The 26,343-nt window shown below is 52.0% G+C and overlaps 11 protein-coding genes across 11 annotated transcripts; 5 read left to right on the forward strand and 6 right to left on the reverse strand.

Moving 5' to 3' along the window:
* Nucleotides 1–75: 75 nt before the first annotated feature.
* On the forward strand, nt 76–1,668 carry ALT_6467 (ribosome-interacting GTPase 2; the record flags this gene model as incomplete). Its single annotated transcript, XM_033563525.2, has 10 exons — nt 76–104; nt 163–191; nt 245–259; nt 310–334; nt 390–708; nt 756–865; nt 917–1,062; nt 1,126–1,183; nt 1,239–1,403; nt 1,461–1,668. 10 exons carry the CDS (start codon nt 76–78, stop codon nt 1,666–1,668), a joined length of 1,104 nt encoding a protein of 367 aa, XP_033419416.1.
* A 377-nt stretch (nt 1,669–2,045) lies between these two features.
* On the reverse strand, nt 2,046–3,413 carry cpa1 (carbamoyl-phosphate synthase (glutamine-hydrolyzing) CPA1; the record flags this gene model as incomplete). Its single annotated transcript, XM_033563526.2, has 1 exon — nt 2,046–3,413. The coding sequence occupies one exon, from the start codon at nt 3,411–3,413 to the stop codon at nt 2,046–2,048; it is 1,368 nt and encodes a 455-aa protein (XP_033419417.1).
* A 1,381-nt stretch (nt 3,414–4,794) lies between these two features.
* Nucleotides 4,795–7,769, forward strand: ALT_6469 (putative C6 transcription factor; the record flags this gene model as incomplete). The annotated part of the gene is made up of 5 exons (XM_033563527.2): nt 4,795–5,353; nt 5,410–5,638; nt 5,995–6,030; nt 6,074–7,562; nt 7,620–7,769. The coding sequence occupies 5 exons, from the start codon at nt 4,795–4,797 to the stop codon at nt 7,767–7,769; spliced, it is 2,463 nt and encodes an 820-aa protein (XP_033419418.2).
* A 149-nt stretch (nt 7,770–7,918) lies between these two features.
* Nucleotides 7,919–9,704, reverse strand: ALT_6470 (PIG-X/PBN1 family protein; the record flags this gene model as incomplete). The annotated part of the gene is made up of 5 exons (XM_033563529.2): nt 7,919–8,739; nt 8,789–9,179; nt 9,239–9,302; nt 9,354–9,496; nt 9,555–9,704. 5 exons carry the CDS (start codon nt 9,702–9,704, stop codon nt 7,919–7,921), a joined length of 1,569 nt encoding a protein of 522 aa, XP_033419420.2.
* A 335-nt stretch (nt 9,705–10,039) lies between these two features.
* ALT_6471 (uncharacterized protein) lies at nt 10,040–10,726 on the reverse strand (the record flags this gene model as incomplete). Its single annotated transcript, XM_033563530.2, has 1 exon — nt 10,040–10,726. The coding sequence occupies one exon, from the start codon at nt 10,724–10,726 to the stop codon at nt 10,040–10,042; it is 687 nt and encodes a 228-aa protein (XP_033419421.2).
* Nucleotides 10,727–11,527: 801 nt separating this feature from the next.
* On the reverse strand, nt 11,528–12,022 carry ALT_6472 (Hsp20/alpha crystallin family protein; the record flags this gene model as incomplete). The annotated part of the gene is made up of 1 exon (XM_033563531.2): nt 11,528–12,022. One exon carries the CDS (start codon nt 12,020–12,022, stop codon nt 11,528–11,530), a length of 495 nt encoding a protein of 164 aa, XP_033419422.2.
* Nucleotides 12,023–12,102: 80 nt separating this feature from the next.
* ALT_6473 (uncharacterized protein) lies at nt 12,103–12,420 on the reverse strand (the record flags this gene model as incomplete). Its single annotated transcript, XM_089600075.1, has 1 exon — nt 12,103–12,420. One exon carries the CDS (start codon nt 12,418–12,420, stop codon nt 12,103–12,105), a length of 318 nt encoding a protein of 105 aa, XP_089455537.1.
* Nucleotides 12,421–15,933: 3,513 nt separating this feature from the next.
* Nucleotides 15,934–17,547, reverse strand: ALT_6474 (MFS transporter; the record flags this gene model as incomplete). Its single annotated transcript, XM_033563533.2, has 2 exons — nt 15,934–16,576; nt 16,625–17,547. 2 exons carry the CDS (start codon nt 17,545–17,547, stop codon nt 15,934–15,936), a joined length of 1,566 nt encoding a protein of 521 aa, XP_033419424.2.
* Nucleotides 17,548–18,325: 778 nt separating this feature from the next.
* On the forward strand, nt 18,326–19,129 carry ALT_6475 (MBL fold metallo-hydrolase; the record flags this gene model as incomplete). Its single annotated transcript, XM_033563534.1, has 1 exon — nt 18,326–19,129. One exon carries the CDS (start codon nt 18,326–18,328, stop codon nt 19,127–19,129), a length of 804 nt encoding a protein of 267 aa, XP_033419425.1.
* A 537-nt stretch (nt 19,130–19,666) lies between these two features.
* On the forward strand, nt 19,667–20,398 carry ALT_6476 (uncharacterized protein; the record flags this gene model as incomplete). The annotated part of the gene is made up of 3 exons (XM_033563535.1): nt 19,667–19,846; nt 19,906–20,166; nt 20,219–20,398. The coding sequence occupies 3 exons, from the start codon at nt 19,667–19,669 to the stop codon at nt 20,396–20,398; spliced, it is 621 nt and encodes a 206-aa protein (XP_033419426.1).
* Nucleotides 20,399–21,411: 1,013 nt separating this feature from the next.
* ALT_6477 (pyranose dehydrogenase) lies at nt 21,412–25,778 on the forward strand (the record flags this gene model as incomplete). Its single annotated transcript, XM_089600076.1, has 7 exons — nt 21,412–21,675; nt 21,727–21,867; nt 21,923–22,703; nt 23,013–23,179; nt 23,834–24,023; nt 24,077–24,778; nt 24,829–25,778. The coding sequence occupies 7 exons, from the start codon at nt 21,412–21,414 to the stop codon at nt 25,776–25,778; spliced, it is 3,195 nt and encodes a 1,064-aa protein (XP_089455538.1).
* Nucleotides 25,779–26,343: the final 565 nt, after the last annotated feature.

Genomic DNA, 26,343 nt, shown 5'->3' on the forward strand with positions numbered 1-26,343 from the left:
GAGCGGTCTTCTTTCTTTACCAAGTACATACGAATCGAAGCATAAGAGGGGTCCTGGGACTCCCCCACCGTCAAGATGGTGAACATTACAGAGAAAATCAAAGAGTACGTTTTGCGCCGTATATTCTCACAAGACCAGGCAACTCATGTAGCAACCATGCAGGATCGAGGAGGAGATGCGCAGGACGCAGAGTAAGTCATCCTTGTCTCTATCCAGAGAACCCCGCAGCTAACTTTGAGACTAGAAAACAAGGCTACAGGTGGGACTCCAATGCATACATAGTCGAGTCCATGTTCTGACTAGATCCAGAATACCATCTTGGTCTGCTTAAAGGGTGAGTCTTACCCTTCCTGCGAGGTTCGTGCTTGCACACACTGACCCGCGTGCAGAAAACTCGCCAGATTAAGAGCACAGCTGCTGGAGCCCACCGGCGGCGCCGGCGGTGGCGGTGCAGGGTTCGACGTGAGCAAGAGCGGCGATGCCCGAGTTGCTCTTGTTGGTTTCCCGTCTGTCGGTAAATCCACCTTCCTGTCCAAGATCACCAAGACCAGGAGCGAGGCTGCCGCGTACTCGTTCACGACGCTCACGGCCATCCCCGGTGTGCTGGAGTACGGCGGTGCTGAAATCCAGATTCTCGATCTGCCGGGTATCATTGAAGGCGCCGCTGAGGGTAAGGGACGAGGACGGCAGGTCATCTCGGCTGCGAAGGTGTGTACACTGCACTGTTTCAGGAATGATCTTCTGACCATGTGCAGACGAGTGACCTAATCCTCATGGTTCTGGACGCCACAAAACGCGCCGAACAGCGGGCTCTGCTGGAAGCAGAATTAGACGCCGTTGGGATCCGTCTCAACAAGGAGCCTCCGTAAGGACGCAAGCAACCACCCCCCTTCACATTCCATACTGACTTCAACAGCAACATCTACCTCAAAGCCAAAAAGGCCGGTGGCATGAAAATCACCTTCCAGACGCCCCCCAAGAACCTCGATGAGAAGATGATCTTCAATGTCTTGAGAGACTACAAGATCCTCAACTGCGAGGTCCTAGTGCGCGACGAGAACGGTACGCCATGTCAACACCCGCTTTAGCCTATACTGCAGCCTCAATACTGACAGACCACCTCAGCAACAATCGACGACTTCATCGACGTCATCATGAAAGACCACAGAAAATACATCAGATGGTAGCCAGCCCTCCGTCCCACTCCACTCATCCATACTAATACTAACTTACTAAAGTCTCTACGTCTACAACAAAATCGATAGTGTCAGCCTCGACTTCCTCGACAAGCTCGCCCGCGAACCCCACACAGCGGTCATGAGCTGCGAACTCGATCTAGGCGTGCAAGACGTCGTCGAACGCATCTGGACGGAACTGCGTTTGATCAGAGTATACACGAAACGGTACTTCCACTCCCAAGCCCTTTTACAGAATTCCACTCGGGTATTGACAGCCTACAGGAAAGGAGAAGACCCCGACTTCTCAGAGGCGCTGATCGTGCGCAGCAACTCGACTATCGAGGATGTGTGTGATTCCATCCATCGGACGCTGAAGGAGACATTCAAGTATGCGTTGGTCTGGGGGGCGAGTGCGAGACATATCCCGCAGCGGGTGGGACTGGGTCATGTTGTTGCGGATGAGGATGTAGTTTCGATAGTGGCCAAGTAGGCTGGACATAGTATGCTAGGATATTATGAATGAACGAATCCGAGATTGAATAGTTATCAAGTCTACTCCGTAGACTAATACGACGTTTTAACATACATCAGTGCTTACGTAACTGACGAGGTTATGCTGTTGGTTGTGACTTCTGGGTGTTAAGGTTGACATACACCAGTACGACGATGGCAGTGAGGAAGCCAACCCCGATGTCTCGGTTGCAGATGTAATCCTTACAATCTGCTGCCTACAGCAATCTACACAGCGATGATATGAGCAAAATTCATAATTGCAATTGATAACCTAATGACAAGAATGATTCCAATATATATCCAGCCCGTAACCAACCATGACTCCAGAACACAAGAACAGATCCGGCAATTCAATTAAGCGGCAGCGGCAGCGGCAGCGGCAGTGGCGGCAGCAGCAATGTTCTGCATGCCGATAGTGGGCTGCACACCGACACGCTCCTTGGCGAGCAGATCAACCAACAGCGGGCTGGGGAGGCTGTCCCGCTGAGGGTGGAACGCGGCCTGGCTAGCCTTGTACTTCTTCACACTGTCGATGTAGATATCGAAGAGGTAAGAGGAGTCCAGAGGGCCTCCCTTGGCCTCGGGGTGGAATTGTGTGCTGAAGATGGGGCGAGACTTGTGGATCATACCCTCGTTGCTGGAGTCGTTCAGGTTGACAAAGTAGGGCTTCCAGTCAGAGGGCAGGGTAGACGCATCTACAGCGTAACCGTGGTTCTGACTGGTGATGTGGCAGCGGCCAGTGCTCAGATCCAGAGCGGGGATGTTGTGAGCACGGTTACCATACTTGAGCTTGATGGTGCGAGCACCAGCGGCCAGGGCAAGCAGCTGGTGGCCCAGGCAAATACCGAAAATGGGCAGCTGGGAGGTCTCCATCAAGCGACGAAGGTGGTAGGTGGTCTCCTGGCAGTGAGTTGGGTCACCGGGGCCGTTGGAGATGAAGACACCGTCGAAGTGGTGGGCCACCTTGTGGATGGGATAGTCGAAGGGGAACACGGTGATGCTGGCGCCACGGCTGACCAGACTACGCAAGATGTTCTCCTTGACACCACAGTCGATGACAGCGACGTGGCACTGAGGATCGGCAGCGCTCACGTGGAAAGGAGCCTTGGTGCTGACCTGGCGGACGAGGTGGATCTGCTCAGGATCGGTGAAAGCCTCATCTTGGTCGGCGTCGTACTCCTCGCCAACGGTGATACGAGCGAGGGAAGAACCCTGCTCACGCAAATAGGTGACGATAGCACGGGTATCGACACCAGAGATGGCAGGAACGCCTTCACGAGCACACCACTCGCCGAGAGACTCGACGGCGGTCCAGTGGCTGTACTGCTCAGCCACGTCGGCCACAACCACACCAGCAGCCTGGAGGTTGGGGGACTCGAAATACTTGAGCAGACCGTGCTGGTCGCGCTCAGCAGAAGGCACGCCGTAGTTGCCAATCAAGGGCTGAGTGAAGACCAGGATCTGACCACGGTAGGAAGGATCGGTCAGAGACTCGGGATATCCAACCAGAGAGGTGGTGAAGACGGCTTCACCGGAGATGTTGGTGCGAGCTCCGAAGGACTTGCCGTGGAAGATCGGACCATCTCGGATCGTGAAAGTGGCACGCTCGTGAGCAGTACGCTGCTGACGAACGGTGGCCATGAAGCGAGCCTGAATGGAAGCATTCACGGAAGTGAAGGCTGAAGCCCTAGCGGGCATAGCCTTGAAAACACGGGCAAACATTATTTGTTGATGGAGACGAAGAATTGTGGAAGCGTGTAGTGATGCGGGTGGTCTCAATAGTTTCCGGAAGCTTTCCAGAGGTGATCCGAGATGTAGTCCTGAAGGTCGTCACGTTAGCAATGTTTTTTATATTGGTGTGGATATATGGTGGTGGCGGGTATGACATCTATGTGGCCATGGGCAAGACATACCTGAGAAGTGAAGACGGTGGGTGCCAAAACCATAAGCGCGACTGTGCTGTTACCAGTCACTGAAATATCTGTTGATGGGTGTGATGTCTAAAAAGACATGAATCGATCAGAGAACGAGAAAGTGTTGGTGTGGGGTGTTGATGGATGATGTCTTAGGACTGACAGAGGATGGAGAGAAGAGGAGAAAGGAAGAAAGAAAGGAAAAGCGGGCGAAGAGTCAGAATTTGAGGGTTGCAACAGGAGCTGCCCGGACCAGTGCGATCTTCGGCCCGGGTTGGGCGGCACGTGCCCCGCTACACCGACCATCAGGGCCCAAAAGAGGTGATCAGCCAATCACAGACGCTGCATTTCGAGTTCCGGGATCGGAGACATTTTTCCGCTTCCTTGTTTTGTCTGTAGGTAACTCATCATTACGCTATGGATTGGGCAATTCTGCAGCAATTGATAATGCGATTATCTCTTTGATTGTGATCTCTAAATACTTGCAGTATCGTAAGAGGATAGGAGTCAGGACACTGCTCATCAGAGGTTGCTGTACTCAGGCATCTCCATCCCTCTATCACACTGCTGTCATCATCGATGGCTTATCTAGGGGTATGACTCACCGGATCTGCCGAGTCCCAATTCTCAACAGCAATGGGTTGTGGTTTAGTCTTTGACAGCAAGACGACCGATTGGCTGCATCAAAAAGGCAATTCCTCTATGATTCCTCCTACCTTTTCCGAAATACACTATGTCTAGTCTGATTATTATGGTAGAGCGAATTGATGGCTCTGTTATCTTATCATTTGACGTCAGTGTGTGAATAGATTATCTGAACAACGAGCATACTTGTAGAAAGAGAGGGAAGAACTGTCAACTTATGGGACCTACTAGCAACCCTTTTTACAACGGGTACTTATGTTTCTGTGAAACCGTATCACCTGAGTAGGGAATACAAAAGCCACCACCCTGACCTTTCCCTCATGAGAATTTCGAATCGGCGACTTCCAGGGAGTGCGAGGTTCACGCTACGCCACCTCAAGCATCACTGTAGGTGTACAATGTAGTACTTGGTCGCACAGCTTCCATCAATCGGGGAATTTCATCGTCGAGACCTCCAGGCAAGACAAAAAGCCCTCACTATATATCGAACACAAGGTTCTGCTCATAATGTGGTTCTCCATCGAGCAGAGTCTCCCTAGTAATCAATGGTTTGTTTCAATTATCTTCTTCAGGCCCTGGTAGTCATCACCCTTCCAGCATGGACCCTTGGCTGGGGTATCCTACCATTTCAATCCTATCAACACCAGCAACAGCCAGTCCCACAATCCCAGACTCCCCTAGAAGGTCCCGGGTGCGATGGTTCTGGCATTGTCGACCCCGGTGGCCGATGTAATGGCGACGGGCTGGTCGACAGTCCCCCAGACCACCGCGACAGAGAGGGATTCAAATTCGAGAATCCGTCGACAGACTGCAAATACGTCTCGCAGATGCACATCTGGGACTCGTTCAAAGACCTGGAGAAGGATATGAACAAGCTCTTCACCCTCATCCACAAGAACGTGAGTTTCACCGTGGTCGGACACCATCCCATCGCGGGTCACTACAACGATCTGCTGCATTTCTATGTCAATGCGCTGCGGCGAGTCAGTGTGCTGTTCCTCGACCATGCGGACAAATTCGAGATCCACCCGCAAGCGATCCATGGAGGCTGTAATGAGCGATGGTCCGTCCAGGAGGTCAATTTCAGGGGGGTAATGAATTCAGGTGAATCCACAGCTGTCATTATTGAGTGAGCAGTGCTGACATGAGACAACGTGCAGGAGATGACTTTGACATTGTCAACGTCTGGGTAACTCGATGGGATCGGGGGCAGATGGTGGAAATCCGCACATATATCGACTCTGCCCGGATCATGGAGGCACTGCACAAGAACGAGATCTGGTGGAATGGAACCACCTTTCGAGACAATATCCACTACATGCCTGGTCCTGCAGGCATGCCTGACCTGAAGAAGCTAGAGGATCTCATGGGATATCCAGACGGACGGAAGTATGAAGATTGAGATAATTGGTTTATCAGTGTTAGCGCAATATCGACTGAAATCATAGCTCTGCACCTTTGTTAGTTAGGCATTTATACTCTATAATTTTTTAAAGCGAACTGAGAATCCGTGGTGAGTTATGGTTGAGCTTTGGTTGCACAGAGAGAAAAACAAACCAGTTGGCCCCTCCGAAGCGTGATTCCCAGTCCACTCCACATGAACATAACCAAAACACTAATCTACCCGTGGACCGCATCTGGAGTACCCCGTACAACGTCCCCACAACTAAGGGAGAATCTTCTACCGCACATTGTTTATCAACAAATGCTGACGTGAAATGCTCTGGACACCATGACTGAGCCAGGACCGCGAAAGCGCTCCAGAATCGCCTGCACATTATGTCAGTCGCGCAAACGGAAGTGCTCCGGTGACCAACCATGTAGCACCTGTGTACAGTTGGGGGCAGCCTCCGAGTGTCATTACGACATCCAATCTCGCAAGAAAAAAGATGTCAAGTCATTTCGGCCATCAGTAGGTCTATCGATGCGTAGACCTAGTGTCATCGACGAGTCACCCCGGCCAAAGAGCCAGGAGCAGTCGACTCCGGGCGACTCGACGAGCATCGACGTCAGTTCTCTCGAGGCCAATTCGGGCGCTGCGTTTGTGCGCAGATTAGGTCTGAAGCTGGATCCAGCCAATGCACCGAGATTGCATCTTTTCGCCTGGAACGTCGGGGCTCGTCACCCGCCACCATCGTCCATGCCGACGTCGACCTCGGTCACTGCTGTGCCTATCGTGGACATCATCTCCCAAGACGAGATGCGATCATTGATGACATTCTACTTTGAAAAAGTCGATCCGTGCTACCCATTCCTTGACCGAGATGTTGTGCTCCGTCAGGTCAGCAGACGATGGTTGCCTTCCTCATCCGAGTCAGCCCTGCCATACGGCCCCTACGATGCGGTACTCTGCGGCATAGCGGCGCTTGGATTTCTCTTCTCCCGGAGACGAGCCGTTCCCGCCGAGTACCGAGTGGCTGAAACTGCTCGACGCATCCTTGAACATAGTCTGCTCGTCGACAGCCCCGCATCGGTCGACATCGTCACCGGCTGGGTGCTCCGAGTCGCGTACCTCCGCATGACAGCATCCCCCCACGTCGCCTGGATGGCCAGCTGCACGCTGATGCACCTCATTGAGGCATCGGGTCTCCATCTCGAGCCCTTACCAGATACCTCTCTCGGGCAGACAACGACACCCTGCGCCCCAGAAATCCGCCGCCGACTCTTCGGCATGGCCCGCCACCTGAACGTGTGGATCTCCTTCGAACTCGGCCGGTCCCGAGTCGTCCTGCACGGCGCAACCTCCCTCCCACCCGCGCCCCGATCCCCAAACAGCCCCTCGGAGATCTTCAACCTCCTCCCCGTCTCGGAAAGCCTCGACCCCAAGCAAACCCAAGACGCGTCCGGCCTAGAATCCGCCCTCGCCGCCGTCCTCGAGGTCGTCCACGTCCAGCCACCCCTAATCCTCGCCCAGTGCAACCTCATGCTCTGCCTGTACCGGCGCCTCCGCGCCCTCAACTCCAGCATCTCCGGCGACCTGCTCGACCGCGTCCTCGCCCTGGCCGGCACCGGCCTCCGCGCCGCCCGCGAAATGGTCGCCTCCGTCTGCCCCTGGCACCAGATCGCCAACGTCCCCTTCCAGATCGTCTGCACCTTGCTTGCAATCGACAGCCGCGCCTCGCTCGCCCTCCTCAGCGAAGCCATGCGCACCCTCCGCGAGGTCGCCGCCGCCTACGACACGGAGGTCATGCGCGAAGCCTACAGCACAGCCTACCTGCTCATTCTACTGCACCAGCGCCGCAAGGAAGAAGACACACGGGCGCTCCATGATGTTCTACGGGCTAACGCAAATGCGGCCGCCGCGGCGCCCAGGGTTAGCGTCGATGCTGCTGCGGGGGGAGGGTCTGGCTCGTTGCAGCGCCCAACGCAGCCGCCACCGCAGTCTCAGTCCGTGGCCGACCGCTCGGAGATGTCCTGGCTGGGCGATCTGATGATTGACATGCCTAGTCTGCAGAATTTCGATCTGGATCAGTTCCTGATGACGGATGTGCCGTGGCCGTTGCCGGAGATGGGGATTTGAGTTGCAGTACTTTTGATTGTTGATGGATATTGTTTTGAGGCAGATTGATACCCTTGGTTTTTGGCTTACATTACTAGCAGTCCTGGTTTAGGATTCAGTTCCTTCAATGATATTTACATGGCACCCATTTGGTATTGAAATGATTTGCGCTACTCGGCCTTACCCTGCTTATCTTTTCTCTTCTGGGTCTGTGTCCTCGTCCCTGTGCCTGCCATCCACGCGACGAGACCAAGCTTCCATAAAACCCACAGCAGCCCCAGCCCAACGACAACTACCGTCCCCAGCTCGATAGTCCTGCCCCGGAAGAATCCCCCATCCTCTCGCAGCCGCAGAACAGGGACTTCCAGCTCTTCCACAAGCTGGTCCTTGCCCTCCGCCGGCGCCGGGTGTAACTGGTAGAACATCGTCCGGGGACCGAACAAGCCCTCCCAGCCGAGATTCACCCGATCAAACGGGTTGACACCCATCTTGGTGCCGTCTTCTGCCGTGCACGCCCAGAAGACGATCGGCCATGGGAGCGCAGCAGAGCGGTACCCTGACTCCGAGGGAGCCAGGTATCGCAGTTGCAGGGGGATCGTGGCATTCCACTCCTCTGGGCTGGTATCCGTGTGAAGGGGGGTAGCGAGCTCGAGCAGCCAGTTTGAGCCCCAGCGGGAGACGAACCAGTCTGGGGCTTCGAGGTCTGTTTCTCCTGCTACGGCGCGGAGAGCGGCCAGGTTGTGGGAGCTGAGGAAGAGGGGGTCTGTTGTTGAGAGCTGGTATTTGTCGCCGAAGATCCACGATGGTAGGGTTAGGTATGTGTGGAGGGCGCATGTCGCGTCTGTAGGTGCGGGGGGCCGCTTCAGCGACGCGCGGGGCATTGAGATGGTTAGAGTGGGATGGAGCCCGGTTGGGGCAGGGAAGGAGATGGTGTAGGTGGCATCAGCTGGGAGAGGGTGGTGACGCGAGGGAAATGAGAATAAGGTCGGTTCTGAACGTGTCAGCATTGTCCTAACTCTGTCTGTTCTCCTGTCACGTACTCAACTTTTCGTCCTGTCCGACAACACCCAGAAGACCGCCCATTTTCAATTCCTCGGGCTCAATGGCGCTCTCGACACCGAGCAGCCCGACCTCGACCTGGTGCGTATCTGCGGTATGCTTCTTGATCTGCTCGGTCCATCCTTGGCCTGGAGATTTCGACCAGTACCCAGACACGGTTAGCGCATGCGAGATGCTGTCGTAGTTGACGTCGACCGAGTCGGCAGAAAGTATTGATTCCGCATGATGAAAGCATTTTTCGTCCGACCGGTCACAGAACTTGTGTTGAATGAAAGCGACCAGACTCTGTAGAGAGGGAAGACGACTGTAGTACTGGAAGGCGGCGGTGGTAGCGAATCGTTCCGAGAGGATAGGAGGCTGTATAAAGGAGGACTGCGGACGTTAGTGTTAGAGTGCAGCCCGCGATTCAATGACCGACGAACTGAACTCACCCTGAGACTGTCACATTCTAGCGACTCATCAAACACCTTTCTCAATAGCGAGCACAATCCCTTCCTAACCTGGAATTAACCACTCTGCGAGAGAATACGCCTCGTAGATACGCACCCTGTCTCCCCCGATGTCCCGGGGGTATAGTAAACATGCAAACCAGGCGATATCCGACTGGAGAAGGGCGCTCCATTCTCATAAGGCCGCTCCGTAGCCCACCGGATGTGAAGCTCGTGACTTGATTTCAGGACCTGCCAGATCTATTCATATAAGCGAACGTTAGTCTAGCTCACTGCTACCTGTAGAGTCACCACTTACCTCTGGGGGAAGCTCATCAAAGCCGAATGTTGCTCGCTCCTCGCGCGCCCCGTCGAGGTGGGCAATGGACAGCGCATCACTCGTTAACACAGCCTGGTCGACGTGAAAGGGGGATTCTGGTCTCTGAACAAATGTTATTCTTCGCCGCATTTTTAATCAAGGGCTGAAGCTGGTAAGGTGGATGGTTGAGTGGGAGAATGAGCTGTTGTCCTTGTTCTCCGCAGATAACAACTCCGGTTAGCGTGTCTCCTGGGGCCGATAAGATAAGAGCTCCGGTCTTTTTCTCTGATAACGTTCTCTCTTCTTGTAAGGCCCATAAGTGTGTTTTCTCTGCCTACACTTGTTACCTCCTCTAAAATACTGCACTCGGAGTCAAGAGTTCCCAGACTCAGATGACTCTGCCACCTATAGCAGAAAAGCCCTACGAAGAGAGAAGATGTAAGTAATAGAATTTCTGTGATCAGTCTCCAGTACAGAGTTAGCTTTTATGCCCAGTGCAACTTGTCCATCCGTCGATAGTAGCTGGCGTCTGTCTCTCCATCTTCTTTTGGCTTGTCGACAGCCTTCGAGCAAAGTGGCCGGCATATGCCAATGGCATTAGTCAGCGGTTGGTCACACTCATTGTCAACCCTATACTGGTGGCAGACCCGACAGTTGCCATTTGACTGCCGTATGCAGTCCTGGTTGGAGTAACAGCCAAAATCATAGCAGAACATATGACCACGCGTCGTCAGTATATTGTCCAAATCGTAGGTCACCAACCAATCACCGGCGGGCTCGTGCTCAGGCAGTTTGAGCTCCGGGTTGCGCCTGTTCATTCCCTTTGCGAACAGCACCCTGGCATAGGGGGGATCAAACACGAATGTTGTTTCGCCGGTCACAGAGTTTTTTATTTCCGCCGTAGCCGAAATCTCGTCGATGGCGATGTACTCCTCCGGGTTCGGCACAGTTGCCTTCTCAATTTGTTGCTTCACGTGCTTTGCAGTCTCACGGTCAAATCGGGTGTCGATGAAGTATAACTTGTCCGGGCCGGCCGCAGCTACATATGGAGTATCCGGCGCCACCACCTGGAGGCCATATCCTGTTTCGATAACCTTTGGTACGTAGCTGCCCCGATATTCCTCTTGGAAGATTGGCGAGCCCTCGCATGGTCGGAATGGGTTCAGAAGCATGGTGATTAATAGTAGAAAGAGCACTATGGTATAGGGACAAGTTGACTATATATTCTCGTCATATCTTTGTGTGCACTTCTACGTATGTTGCTTCCCTTAAGTAACCGTTAAGGAGTTAGTGGTCTGAGACATATGATAGAGAATTACTGGCGGCTTAGCGCGTGTTAAACCTTGATATCAAGTTGACATTCGAAACAATGAGCAGCTATTGGCCCAACACACAGACTCCATGATTGAGGCAGGGATCTAGGGCGGGGCGCCGCTGGTGTTCCGTGTATTTTCCGTAGTAGATGGTCTGATGTGACTATTTTAATAGAGATTGCTTAGCTTAGGCTTATAAAACTTGAGGTTAATAGAAGGATAAGGTATTATATAGTTATTGCTTTATGATATAGATAGAAAGGTCAAGGTTAAAGTATAGATAAGATAATTGAGGAGGAGAGAAATACTTAATCTTATATAGGCAGAATTAGCAGCAGTGCACACTTGAAATCTAAAATATGTTATTTTGGTTCTGTTTTAATAGCTTGCCGTACCCAGCACCTAGAAATATGAAGACCTGCTTAGTCCTAAGCTCATCAGCACCACTACGACTGTCAGTCCTTGAAGGTGTATTGAAGGTAGGTTTGGAGCGGCAGTTGCTACTCATGTTAACTTAAGGAATAAGATAGAGTACGATCAGTGGACTTCAAAGTATTATGATGAACTAAAATATTGTCATATATGTGATGTAGGGTCGAATAGATTCACGCACTATCCTGCCCTATACAATATTGTTTTTTATACTATGATGAAAAGCAATCACTGGATATCCACCTTCACATACTCCCCTTCAACTTCGTCTTCCACCTCATGTTCTTCCTCTTTTCCCTCAACATTAAGTTCACTACTTGCACCCTCCTTCTCCATCTCCTCCATCTCGTCGGTTTGTTCAACTTCCCCCTCAACCCTAGGAAGTGCGACCCTCAGAACCCCGTCAACCAGTCGAGCGCGGATCGCCTCAACGGCAACGTTGTGGGAGATCAGCAGCTCCCTTTCAAACACTCCCAAATGGCGCCCTCTCTCCCCAACCAGCAAAGTCCTATACATCTCCTCATCAACTCCGGGACGGTGTACAACCCCAGCCATGCGCAGCATGGAACGCGATGCATCATATGCAACGCTCAAATCCGATCTTTGAGCTCCCGGAAGTGACGCGTGGATGATCGTTTGGGTAGGTGTGACGAAGATGTCGACCGGCGGCGTGAAACTGGTCGGATCGTGCGAGTGGTGAAAAGAGCGGAAGCGGGGATGCATATGGTGGAGGTTGTAAAAATGATGGCCGAAGCCTCTGCCACCTCTACCTAGACCTCGTCCCCGTCCTGGTCCCCCTCGTCCTAGTCCATGGAACATTCCCCAGGGGTGACCTCGTCTGTGGTGAGAGTGGTGGTGGTGATGTCCGAATCCCGGACCTTCATGTTCAGTCCATTGGCTGAATCCATTCTCCTCATCATGCTCGTGTTCATGAGGAAATAGGTGATGTCCTGGTCCAAGATGGCGATGAAGAAAACCGCGACGGCCGCGGCCACAGGAACGACCGAACCCGAACTCTGGTTTTTCGGGACGTTCATCTTCCATACCCTCTTTGGCTCTTTCTTTGTGCGCCTTTTTCTCGCATTTTGAGGGCTCCCCGGAGCTGCTTTCGAAGCTGTCATGGTATGGAGGGGGATGAGGGTGAGCAAAGAAAGGATGTTCTTCTAGCATGGAGATATCCCAGGCTAGGGGGTGCTGACTGAAATGGCATGAATGCTGCATATTGATTGGATAATGTACGATCATATGAACTTGACCTGGTCTGTAAAAGACTGCACGGGTGAAATGCTACGGATTGACTGCGATATATATACCCGTCCAAGCACCTACAATGAACATCATGACTCACCTTGTCCTACATACACGTACACCTTGTGACCTTGCCTTGCCACCCAGGCAGACAAATACTCGTCAGACTCGCGGCGAAGATGTGGTGATACTAATAGGCAGAAGAGGCTACGCATACCTTCATTGCCATAAACGGAAATCAAATCCGGGGAGGCAAAACCCCGGACTCGGTCTCGGCATTTTGGTATCCTCCGACTGGCACATTTCTCGGGGTTTTCCTCGGAGTCGGACTCGGAGATCGGATATAATTTTTCTATGTCTTGAGTTGTTCATAAGACATCTGTGGTATGCAACTGCAGAGAGTTACACCTAAGCGCAAAACTAGCTTCCCTGTTTCATACCCACCTTTAATTCAGTCCATTGCCAAGATGCTAGCCCGGAAATTGAGTGCGCGTCAGTGGGAGCCTCCGGCAGGCAGCATACAAGCGTAAAAGCTTGGCGAGCAGGTCCACCAAGTATCTAAGCCTTAAAGGCTATCATTTCCTACTGGACCACGAATGACTAAGATTGTTTATACGTAGGAGTACGGAATGGTGAGAGCTTTGGGGATATCATGTTTCCCCCCCCCCCCCCCCCCCCCCCCCCCAACAAGATGGGCCTTACTCAGCGAGCTAGAGGAAGCATGTAGCATGTTCTAATGAAGAAAGAAGTCCATATAAATTCTGTGCCTTGCGAGGAACGGAAACCTTAGATGGGCCTTATCAATAACAAATACGACGTGCAAGGGGGAAAGGAGATAATCTATGGACCCGAAAGGTCTGTTGGCTCTAATAGATAAATAGATGGCTTTGTAAGGCACGTTGCACCGATCAGCCCTAGAGTTGGGTAGAAGCGTGTGACATACCTCTCCCGGGCCTTCCTTCTGCAGAGAAATTAGAAAATCGGGGAAGGAAAAAAGCAGAAATCATCTAGTGCTACCCGAGCTTTGAAGATCTAAGACTGATTAGGAGTTGAGGCCTGGTGGTCAACAAGATCCAAAAGCGAACTCATCTCAATTTTTTTGTAGAAGAGGCAGTAGTTGAATATTGTTGGGTACATTCTTCTAAAGCGCCGATCACCCTCGCAGAGATTAAGGTTAGCAGCTAGGTCGGTCAAGACTGAGCAGCAGTTGAATAATTCCTCAAACAGCTCCCTGAGTAATTTTGACATAATTTCAAGGGCTTGGTCGGGTGCCTCTTGCACGACAGTCCTTAGTTTAGAGTTCCAGAGCATTATTTATCTTAATAATATCAGGAAAAGTCTTTGCAGTTGACTAAGAGCTAAAGTCAGCCGTATATACCAGAACCAAACATACGATCAAACTGAGAATGATGTCGTTTTCGGCACTGAAGTTGGAATATAGCCCGTTTTCTTGTGGTGAGGGGTTCCCCATGTAGTTCTGTGCATTCAAGCTGCCCATTTAACGACATGTATACCAAGGCTTGATCCATATATGCATATCGAGACCCCTCCCAGATCATGCAAACTGGATTCGAATGTCTGACCAAACACCCAGTGTCGTCGCGAGCATGACGCACTATTTGGTTCAATGGATCAGGAAAGAGTACTTCCTCGATTGTGGCGGAGAACCGGGGTGAAGCGAGAACAGGCAGTTGCTCCGAGTCCATGGCTTGAAGGGAAGACGATCCATGACAGATGGGGCCACGATTTGTGATAAAATCCAGTTGGTACAACTGCTTTCTCCCGTCTGTCTCTGGAGCGACATCAGTCTCCCATCTCGGTCTTGGAAACCAATCGCCAGATGATTATTGACAGGTCCCAAGCCAAGCGGCCCTGTGTAACTCTCTCAGCTTCTGACTGTCAAAGCTGTTCCTGGTAGGAAATTGAGGTCCCTGCCGTGATTCAGGCACTCTGTGCCTTTATCTGGATTGACAAGACACAGATTCCCCTTCGAGTCTTCGAAGCAAACGGTAAGTCCATCTGCAGAACTGGCGAGGTTTGAGTGGGAGGCGACTTGAACTTGATGGTCAATGAGAGACCCATGATCCGAGGCACCAGTCCTTCCCTCCAAGAATTTGTCTGCCAGGAACCCGTCCTCGGTCACATATATTGCTAAGTCCGCTATGTAGGTCCTTCGGGATATAAGGAGAGGGATGTTGAGACGTGCACGGGCAATTGTGTCTACAAAGAGAACATCTATGATCGGTCGATCCTCCGATGTGTTAATAAAGCCATTCTGTACATCCTGCCTCACCCTGAAACGCTACCACACGCCAATCCTTGTCGCCGTAGATTGTTAGCCGGCTAGCAATCGCAAACGTTGATAGGCCAATATGTGAATCATCGGGTAGGGCCAGGCGAGGCACGCTCGGGACCACGGGTCTTAGTAGTTTTCTAAACTGTTGTTCTTTAACAGGGCTATCCATTTATCCATTCTTCCTCTGTAGCTGGTACAGCACTGTGGACCGCCGCATCTCGATAGCTGGAAGGATCGCTAAGCCCAAAGCCTTCGGCACAAGCGGCCGGCTGATGAGAGATAGAGTCGTTCATTATGGTGTGAGTATTGAAGGGCAAGCTCGGTAAGATGACGGGAAGAGAATGTCGCTCCTTCAGGGTGCCCCGCTGATAGCTAAACGCCCAGCTTCTTCCCCTTGGGCAACCCCGCTTCGATTCACATGTCCGTCAAGTCAGCTTATTGTAGCGAGTGCTCCGAGATAGTTACGATGGATTCAGATTCCTAGTCTCGATATCGTACTCTATCAGAGACAGGTAGTTGCATATTCGACTAAAGCTCTTATGTCCATCAAGGCCTGCCTAGACAAACCAAATATATAGCAAGTGCTCCACAGCTGTAGTGCATTCCACAATTATCTAGAAAAGAGGGGTGACCAAAGAAGTCAACCACTAATATTTTCGATTGTGCTACCCAGGGCACTACTACCTGTAGCAGACCCGACTCATCAGGCTATAGACATAGGCGTATGGCTGGAATTGGACTACTTCTATCCAACCCGCTCATCTGCCGAGTGACCATGCTAACATTTGCGCCACTCTATGCAGTCGCCGATAATTTGGACAGTGCCGCAGCCTAGCATAAGCACCCAATTAGATGTATGCATCTATTTAGCTAGTGTCTTGGAAGTAGGGCCCTGAACTACGAGGAGAGTATGAAACAGTGAACCTGGTTTTGCACTTGGCTGTAAGCGATGAGAATTCCATCAATGAATATTTATCAAGGTCAGGAGTAGCAGGTTTGCATATGCAAGACAAGGGGCGTTTTGATATTAACGATCTATATCAAAACATATATACAGGTCAAGAACAGACTGTCGGCGACCAGGCCGTCTCTATCCATGCATTCTCGCAATCTCCTTGATCATAGGGCTCGCGGCGCGGATACGATCCCCCACGAAATAGAAAACAGTCGGAATGGAGATGCAGACGGCCTCGACGATCCCCAGCAGGGTCCCAGCCCAGTTCAGCCCCAGCGTTCCATACATCGACGGCCCCGCAAGCGGCAGACACGCACCCATGATACTTCTTAGCACCATATTCCCCGCCAACGCAGACGCAGCGTAGATCCCATACGACCTCGCCATATAATTACTCGCGTAGATGAAGACACAGGCATTGCCCATGCCGAACGGGACACCAGCGAGAATCGGCACGATCCAGTGGACATTTGGACGGCACGTCCAGGAGAACCATAGCTGGCCGACGGCCAGAAGCGTCGCTCCCAGACAGACGATGCTGACCATCGCCTCTGGGGGAACGGTACCGGTTTCCGGGTCCTTGCGGTGGGCGTTTATGATTCTGCGGAAGAGAGGTTCGAGGGCTATGGCTATGAGGACGCCGACGCCTATTCCGATGAATGAGAGGCCGGCGATACCTGGTGACCAGCCGCGTTCCTGCTGGAAGGCGATGGGGTAGGCGACGAAGCAGAGGTAGAGGATTGCGTAGACGATGGCAACGTAACTATCCCAGAAGATACTGTCATTGTCAGTTTGGCATTCAAGAGGATTGAGGGTGATTGCCTACCATATTGGCTCCGTCAGCATCATCTTTATCGGCCGCTTGAGACTGGTTTGGAGCAGAGACATGAACCCTTGCTGGTGATCGTAACGCGTCCACCATTTTGGGTTGTTTGTCTCCTTTCGTCGCTTTGCCGCTCTCTTCTTCAGAATAACTGGCGCATAGGTCTCTTTGATAGAAGCGAGCAGCACCAAGACCACCCCGCCAATGATCAGAACAATCCAGTTCGTCCATCTCCATCCGAGATACTGAAACACAAATCCTCCAATGATTGGACCATATACTGGGCCATTTGCTGGACCAATCGACCAGATCCCAAAGGCCAGAGCGCGGTGTTCATCTGATATGACATCGTTGACTGAAGCAGGCGAGTTGGACATCATCGCACTGCCGAAGAATCCGCCAAAGAAGCGGCTGGCAATGATTGAAGTGATATTCTGCGCCAGGGCACTAGGCAGAAGAAGCACAAGGAAGACACTCATCGAGACAACGTAAACAGGCCGTCGGCCCACAACCTCACTCAGCGGAGCAACGAATAGACTCCCGGCAGCCATTCCCAGAAGATACGTCGTGACGCCAAGCAGCGCGGTGAGCTTTGAAACATGGAAATCCTCCATCAACCCGGGAATACCGGAAGTGTATAATGTGCTGAAAAGACTGATGACTGTTGCACCCAGGCTCATGACCACCACCGTGAGGCCCTTGTACCATAGCGGCCAAGTACGCGGATTCTCACTGTCGGCGCTTTCCCAATATACCTCATATTCGGGGGGATTTTGGACGCTTGCAACCAGAGTGACTTTGGGTTCAATGCTGGCAGACGGGTAACCCTCTGCGCCGGCCGTGTAGCTGCGCGTCAGATCATGTTCTCTCTCTGGCGGGGAAGCCTGTCTGTTGGCTTCTTCATCATTGACGGGGGGATCCATCATGTGCCGGCTAAAGAAAGAAGGCTGTCAAATCGTCCAGACCACTGTCGACTGATCATTGGTAACTCAGAAATAGATACTAAAACCGGGATACACATATTTATAGGAAATCTATGTCTAGTCAAACGGCTTCTGAAGTTCTGATAGCCGACGGCAATGCTTAGCCGCTCCTGACGATTATTTCTGATATTATTAAGCTCTAGGTGGCGAGCGGAGAGGATTCCTAATATCTATCCATGAAAGGGGAAACATTATTCAAGATTCTCGAAGGATTTTAAAGTTTTTTTCCTAGGATTGTTTATCTTGATATAGATGTCTTGGCGGAGATAGTGACTGAAAACGGCGTCTTGGCGGAAATTGTGGCTGTTTTAGCTAGTGAAATATCTTGAATACTCCGTAGAGGCGTGCGGCAAAAGTTTTTAGGCTAAGTCGGGTATGACCACGTGCCTATTACCCAATCATGGCTATCAACAATGACAACCTGGCGACATGATTGGCTACATGTTACGGCATCCCGCGCGAACCAGTGTCAAAACTGTTGTTGCACGCTTCCATCATCAGATACTTCTTGATATCCACATCTGAGTAATGTAACTTCTTTCTGTTTACATCGCATTTGTCAGACTGAGTAATCCTTCTACGTGTGTATTGTAAGAGTTGTACTCTTCGCGCCATGTCCTTTGTATATAAAGCCCAGATAACCATACTCCTAGAAGAAAGAAGAATCAAAAGTATTGACCAAGTATATACAGAGATCTAAAGCCCTTACTTTACTATCACAATGACTCCAACCTTGAACATCACGCATATCGGCACCGCCACCGCCATCCTGGAGATCAACGGCGTAAACATGCTCACCGATCCCTTTTTCTCCCCTGCCGGTACCAAATTCCCAGTCAACGAAGTGATTCACCTTCTCGTCGACGACGACCCTGCCCTCCGTCTAGACCAACTCCCAGTCATCGACGCCGTCCTCCTCAGTCACGAAGACCATGACGATAACCTCGACGACCTGGGCCGACGCCTCCTAGACGGCCGCCGCGTCTTCACAACCGTTGACGGCGCAAAGAACCTTTCTCCCCGTCCGGCAGTCCACGGCCTGAAACCCTGGGAGAGGATCAACGTCACCATAGCCGGCAAGAAGTTTGAGATCATCGGCACGCCGACACAGCATCTCCCCGGCGGCGAATGCACCGGTTTCATCATCACAGGCGAAGGCTTCGGAACTGGTCGCGATAACCTCCCCAAGGCAATCTACTTCTCCGGCGATACGGTCTACATCGAAGACCTCAAAAAGATGGCGGATGAATACCATATCTGCGCGGCGGTGTTCAACCTGGGGAATGCGCATGTGCCGTCTGACCTGGAGGATCCCAATAGTCCGCTTATAAACATTACCATGGATGGGAAGCAGGCGGCACGGCTGTTCCGGGATATCAAGGCCGATGTCTTGATTCCGATGCACTATGAGTCGTGGCATCATTTTACGCAGTTTGGAAAGGACCTGCGTGCGGCGTTTGAAGAGGAGGGAATTAGTGATAAGGTTTGCTGGCTTAAGCCTGGTGAGGTAGTGTCGGTGTTGTAGGTTCATATATCAGCATGTGAGGGCATAGACAGGTGTATATAGTTCATGTTCATACACAGATTTATAGATTAGAAGGAAATTGAGATTACTGTCATCCTCCATATGAATGATCAGAAATTAAGCTTGTACTTTGGTAGACTAAAATCCTTCAAGATCTATGCATATACATGCAGAGCAGCCAAGACCAGACCAAGTAGCTTGAGTCAAGCTAGCGGTTAGTAGGAGTAATTTTCATGCCTTTTTCACGTTCACTTACATATAGTTTACATACTACTTTCCCGTGCGTCACGGGGAATCTAAAAATGAACTATGCCAAAATCCTCCTTTATTATCCATTCACAGTTGGAACAGTTGGAACCACACCATTACCTGAGCGGACTAGTCTATATCATCATTAGATCCCGTTTCTTCGCTTTTAACCGAGTTCAATAGATCCCTGAGACTGCCGATTTGGTTCACTCAAGATTGTCAGTTAAACCACTCTGTCATATCCCTCAGCACAGCAGCGGCGAAAGCTAATCAACTCTATTTTGCATCATGCCGGAAACGGTGACTGGAAAAGGGCTGAGCCAGCTTCCGAATGATCCGGATGTGATGGCAGCAGGCCTGGAGTACCGCGATAGCAACCCACTGCACGAAGCAACCATCGGCGGCCATCTCGAGATCGTGCAGCGTTTAATTGATCCAGTCTTCAGCTTGGACGAAAAAGGTCCTAATGTATATTCTGTTATGTGTATGGCACCACTGTATCTTGCGGCACAGTACAAACAGAACAGGTCCAGATCGCACGCATCCTGCTCGAGACCGGCGCAGATCCCACCCGGCTGGATGTTACGGACGCGGAGGAGATACATGCCGTCTCCCGAGAGACTCGCGCTGGGTTTATGACCGCTGCATACTGGAATGCCGTAGAGGTGCTCCAGCTGCTCATCGACCGGCTGCTCCCGTCTAACCACATCTCGCCCCGCGAATGGGAACAGGCTGTCGGCCATGCGGCTGCGGAACCGCCATGCAAAATCACTCAAGATTCTTCTGCGGTACTACCCCGGCCCAATTCGTCAGGAAATCCCCGACGACGCGCTGACGTAGGCTGCGGCGTACTGCCTATGGGATGAGCATGAGATGATGCTTCGTGCTGAGGCGGTGCTCTGGGAGGCCCAGATCCAAGTCATTCGCCTTCTGCTCGCCCGTTGTGCCAATCCGAACTGGATGAGGAGAGACTCACCCTGGACGAGGCTCATCCTGCACTCGGCCTTCTTGACCGCTTAGGGGCTAGACACGATCCAGATGCTGCTTGACTATGGCGCGGATGTCCAGGTAGTCGATCACCTAGGTATATCTGTCTTGGCCCAGGCAGTAATAAATGGGAATCCGCAATCGTCCGCTTCTCCTGGAATAGCCGAACCAACGAGCGGCTGCCATTGGAAAGGTGGTATAATGATTCAAGTACATACTGTCCCCTGGGCGGGTCAGTGGGGTCACTGCTGCATATTGCGGCATATGGAGCACCCCTGGAGACAATACAATTACTGCTTGAAAATGAGGCCGACCCATTAGCAGAGGGTAATAGTAATGCTCTGCCCTTTCGTTCTGCGTGCCAGGCCGGGCGAATAGATGCGTTGAGCTCCTCTGGTCGCTTCTAACTCTGATCATCTGAAGAGCAGGGCGACTGAAGAGGATAGACACCACTGTTCCTGGCTGTGGTCCCTGCGTCCTATGCTGACAGCGCAGTGGCTGTCTTGACCGTCTTGGTCAAAAAAGGGGCTGATGTGAATACTCAAGACCGCCTGGGGGTAACTCCGCTGGCGTTTTACATTCAAGAACAGGGATCTTACGCGCGGGAGAGTGTTATTGATCTTCTCAGGAAGCATGGTGCTGATACCGAAGTAATAAGAGATTCTGAGGGCAGAATCGTCAAGGACTGGGCAATTGAGCAAGGGTGCGTGTATGATTGGGATAAACAGGTGGTCCAGACTCCAGAGTGAATAATCTCCGACGTAAATTCGCTTGATCTTTGCCGCAAGATATTGGCCACCGGATCATATAGCGGAGGAAGACGAGGGCTGCCATTTTATCAGCTTTGCCAGACTATCCACGCAAATTATCTCACATTTGTCTTATACTTGATGCTGACCAGTGGTCATTGGCTGGAGATGCCATTCGGGGTTTCGCCAAAAGAGGTTAGTTAGTTAGGGTTGCGCCCAAGAGGGGACAACATCATCCATCATGGCTTATTCCATCTTTCCCCTTTCCCGCTACTATCTCGTTGAACTTCAGCAAGAATGAACCGGCCGTATGATCTGATTGTGTATGGCGCCACCGGCTACCTAGGGTCTCTGGTGGTGCAGTACCTGTGGGCCAACAGTCCGCAGACCCTCCGATGGGCTGTCGCCGGCCGCAGTGAGAAGAAGCTGGTGGCCCTTGTCAACTCCCTGGACCAATCCCAATCCCATCGCAAGTTGCCTCATATTATGGTAGCCACTCTAAGCGACGATGATCTTGGGCGCATGGCATCACAAACCCGTCTGGTGCTCAACACAGTCGGAGTAAGTCCTTCAGCTCCCGCACTGAATCAAGCTGACAGCAGATATGTACAGCCATTTTGTAAATACGGCACACCCGTCGTGGTAGCCTGTATTGAGAACTCCACTGCCTACGTGGATTCCACTGGTGAACACGTCTGGACGCAGCAGCTGGCAGCGCAGTGGCACGACAAGGCCGTGGCCAACAATGCAATTGTATGCCCGGCGGAGCCATATACCAAGAGATGCGGATGCTGACACGCTGACGTAGATCGTCCCCCAATGTGCCGTGGAGTCCAGTCCCCCAGACCTGATGACGCTGCTTGTGGCACGCAGGCTGCGCCGTCCTCTGGGTCCCGTCTTCTTCACAATCCAACATACCTGGACTGGTTACAGCGGGGGCACAATTGCAAGCATCCTCGCCAGTCTGGAGACGTACTCGATTCGGCAGATGATGGCTGCCAGTGCTCCTCGCGCAGCCTGTATCCGCGACTCCGGACCGCATCACCCTCATTCCCGTCCGGTCGTCCCAGTCCGACGCGATCGCTTCCTGGGCAATCTCACCTTCAACCCTTCGGCCATGGCGGATCAGGCTGTGATTATGCGCACCTGGTCGCTTCTACAGCGATACGGGCACATAACCGAGAGATACGGCGAACGATTCAGTTTCCAGGGCTATGCCACGGCACCGAATAGGCTGCAAGCGTGGTCCTCGTTTCTGGCCATGTCGGTTGCGATTTTCTGTGTTGTTGCATTTCCACCAGTCCGGTGGCTGCTCCAATGGCTGTCGCCGAAACCGGGAACCGGACCGCAGGTGACCGAAGGTAATCATTTCGTGGAGTGGAAAACCACAGTCGCAGTGGATGGGGAGGATGTGAGCCAGCCCAGTGCAGTGGGCGTCATGCGCATGAACACGGATGTGTATAGTGTGTGCGCAACTCTCGTCAGTGAAGCTGCCTTGACACTCTTGGCGATTTTAGACGGAAATGACAATGGATCGATAGCCAAGAAGTTAGGAGGGGGGTTCTCACCCCGGCATCGCTGGGGATGTTGTACGTGGAGCGGCTGGAAAAGGCCAGATTGGAGTGGAAGGTGACTGAAATAGGAAGAGATGAGTAGGGCATATATCTCTTGATTCCAAGACAAGATAAACGATCTATACAACAGTATAAGCCAGCTCATTCCCCCTCCCCAATCCACACCTTAACTATGCTCCTTCTTCACTCTCCCAAGCTTCCGCGCGATGTCCTGCAAAAATCTAGTCTCTGCGGTACGCTGTCGGGGGCGCAGGGGTGTCCTCAGCGCTTCTGGTCTGAATCCCCTCGCATCCCAAGCCATTTGGGGGCATTTAAAGTAGTCAGTAATCTTGGGCCTCGGAGGCGTGCTCTCCGAGGTCCACAAAGAAGGGAAGGGGTTCTCCCGCGAGGTATACCGCGGACTTGAAAGGCTGAAAATATCGGACATGTTCCAATCTGCGACCGACGGAGGAAGATATGGTACTGTCTCAGACATCTCGACAACTGGAGGGGTAGGCCGAATAATCTGGCTGGTATGAACAGTCTCTCTCGCACTTTCCGGACCATCCTTCCGTGGTGTCAATTCTAAAACACTTAAAGATCGTTTGTGACGCTTTTCCCCGGATTATCTAGACGGTTGCTGCCACGCTTGGCCAGCTTTCCCTCCACGGTAGCCCTTGCTGGGCGACCACTCCGCGATGGAGGACTCCAGATACACTGACGATTCAATCGCTGGCATCGAACACATACAATGCTGTTTTCCGGTTCTGTGCAACGCAGCTTTTGGGCATGACACTGGTCGCAGGCGACGCGCCGAGCAGACGGATTCACAATTACCCCACATGAGACAAGGGAGGTTGGGAGGGCAATGGTTTCTTCAACTCAGAAGAAATGGAAAAGGAAAGCACTGATCGAATTTTACTTATTTATCCCCATCCATTGAGGGGCAGATGGCTGAATGGTGCATACTCACTCATCTCAGCCGTGGTCGCGCGACGAAAAGGCGGCAATCAGTTGTTTCCCCGCTAGGCTTTAGTTCTTACACCAACGATCGGCTAATGTAGGTAGACACGGCAGAGGCAGAGGGGATATGCAGTATGCTGGAGTAGTCACTCTGAACAAATGCAGCTGGGCCAATCGTCCGTTGAGCTGTCGTCTTGGCTTAGTCTCTCGCTGACGCTGATGCGGGGCGAGAAAGGCTGCAAAAGCGGGTCTCTAGGGCTCTAGGCTTACATATAAGAAAGGATGTGCAGGAAAAGCTGACATTGACTGTCTACCGTCTGCTTTTCTCTCTCAGCATGCGGATGTCGTCCAACATGGCATCAGAGCAGACGTACGATTTCATTGTCGTTGGAGGTCAGTAAGCATCTCTCTGCAAGAGTCACCGGCATAGCTTATTGTATGATCAGGCGGCCCGGCTGGATGCACTCTGGCCACATTCCTCGCCAAGTCTGCCAAACGCCCCAGCGTTCTTCTCCTCGAAGCCGGCGGCCGAAACGACGACAAGTCCCTCCGCGTCGACGGTAAGCGATGGACAACCTTTATGGAAGAGCAAATGAACTGGGGCTACAAAACAACCCCGCAAGAACATTGCAACGGCCGCCAACTGGACTATTCCCGAGGCAAAGGACTAGGCGGATGTTCTGCGATCAATTTTGGAGTGTACACCGTCGGGGCTGAGGACGATTATGATGAATGGGCGTCTGTGGTCGGCGATGAAACCTTCTCGTGGAAGAACATGCGAACACGGTTCAAGAATCTCGAAACATTCGCGGGGTCTATTGACCAGAAGTACGGTGGACACCAGGCTGTAGATCATGGCGCCAAGGGTGGTTTGCAGATTGGGTACGCAAAAGAGTGGGAAGATGATCTCCCGTTGGTTCTGGATGCATTTGAACAGGCTGGGCTCAAACGGAACATGGATCATAATTCAGGCAACCCCCTAGGAATGGGTCTGTGTATCAACTCGGCTCAGAAGGGCCTGCGGACGACTGCGGTGGATTTGTTGTCTGATGCTCCTGACAACCTCTCTACTATCACAGACAGCCCGGTGCAGCGTATCATTTTAAAGGGCAAGAGGGCTATTGGTGTTGAGACCAATAGAAAGAGGTGTAAGTCTTGTCCAGACCACTTCCTCCAAACAATCCTGACGTCTGATTAGATCTTGCTGCCAAAGAAATCATCCTCTCAGCTGGTGCCCTCGACACCCCCAAGATCCTAATGCACTCGGGCATCGGCCCAGCCAACGAGCTGGCAAAATTCAACATCCCGGTTATTCAAGACCTTCCAGCAATCGGCCAGGGACTGCGCGACCACTTCTTCGTGCCGATCATCCTAGCCCGGAATCCGGAAACAAACGACCGCAACACCTTCTTCCAAGACCAAGCCGCCATGGCAGCAGCGATGAAACAATGGGAAAAAGACGGAACGGGTCCATGGGCCCGGTACGCCTGTCAACTGGGCGTCGGCTGGTTCAAATCAGAGCAAGTAACCTCGTCCGCTGAATTCAACTCCCTCCCGCGATCCATACAAGACTTCCTCAACCGGGAGACAATCCCGCACTACGAGATCATGACCCATTTCCCAGCACACTTCATCTTCCCACACCTCTTCCAGGATTACAGCTATATGTGCATGCTTGTCTTCCTGATGAACGAGCAATCCGCCGGCGAAGTCCGACTACAATCGTCAGACCCAAACGACCCACTCCTCTTCGATCCCAAGTTCCTCTCCCACCCCTTCGACAGACGGGCCTGTATCGAGACCTTCCGTCATCTCTGGGACTTGACGAAACACGAAGCCTTTGCCAAGGATACCATATCAACAATCATGGGGCCAGCGTCCGAATCCGACGAGGACATCCTGCAATTCTGGAAGGATAATCTCTCGTCTAGTTGGCATATGACTGGTACCGTGAAGATGGGTAAGAACGGTGTCGCTGATGCGGCGGTGGACAGTCATTTCCGTGTGTTTGGAATCGAGAATCTTCGTGTGGCGGATATGAGCGTTGTGCCTGTTTTGCCGAATGGTCATACCCAGGCTACTGCTTATGTGACAGGGGCCACAGCTGCCGATGTTTTGATTCGCGAGTATAAGTTGGATGAGGAATGATCTATAAAGCAGATGGCGAGGTGCAACTGATCGAGGTCTCGATTTGAACGAACGTTTTCTCGTACAATTGCTTGACACTCTTTGCTCACTCCCGTGCGAAGACTTATTTCCTAGGTATCTCGGCGTTGACTTCAAATGAAAACTCATATGACTAGCCCAGCGTCGAAACTCCATAGTTACTCATACACCTACTGTGGCGATTGAAAACAAACCACCGCCAACCCCATAAGGCAAGAGGAAGAGAAATGATCGTCACGTCACACAGGCTCTCATCTCTAGTAGCTAAATATAAGGAGGTGTAGAAGGAGCTGTAGTACTTACTCAACATACATACCACGGTAGATATTAGAATCTACTAAGACCGGAAGGGGATCTGGGTGGGAGGGCCAGTCCTCCTACTGTACTGTAAGATGCAATCAGCTTGACATCCATCAGTGATCGGATTAGCTGCTCCTCCTACTTCTGCTTGGGATGGTGGTGATTTCATAGCATACTATGACAACGGGTCACTGGGCCAAATGGACATGTCCTGTGGCTGATACTGTGCCGACACACCACTGCTTCT

The sequence above is a fragment of the Aspergillus lentulus genome (genome assembly GCF_001445615.1).
Source record: "Aspergillus lentulus DNA, contig: Alt12, strain: IFM 54703, whole genome shotgun sequence".
Lineage (NCBI taxonomy): Eukaryota > Fungi > Ascomycota > Eurotiomycetes > Eurotiales > Aspergillaceae > Aspergillus > Aspergillus lentulus.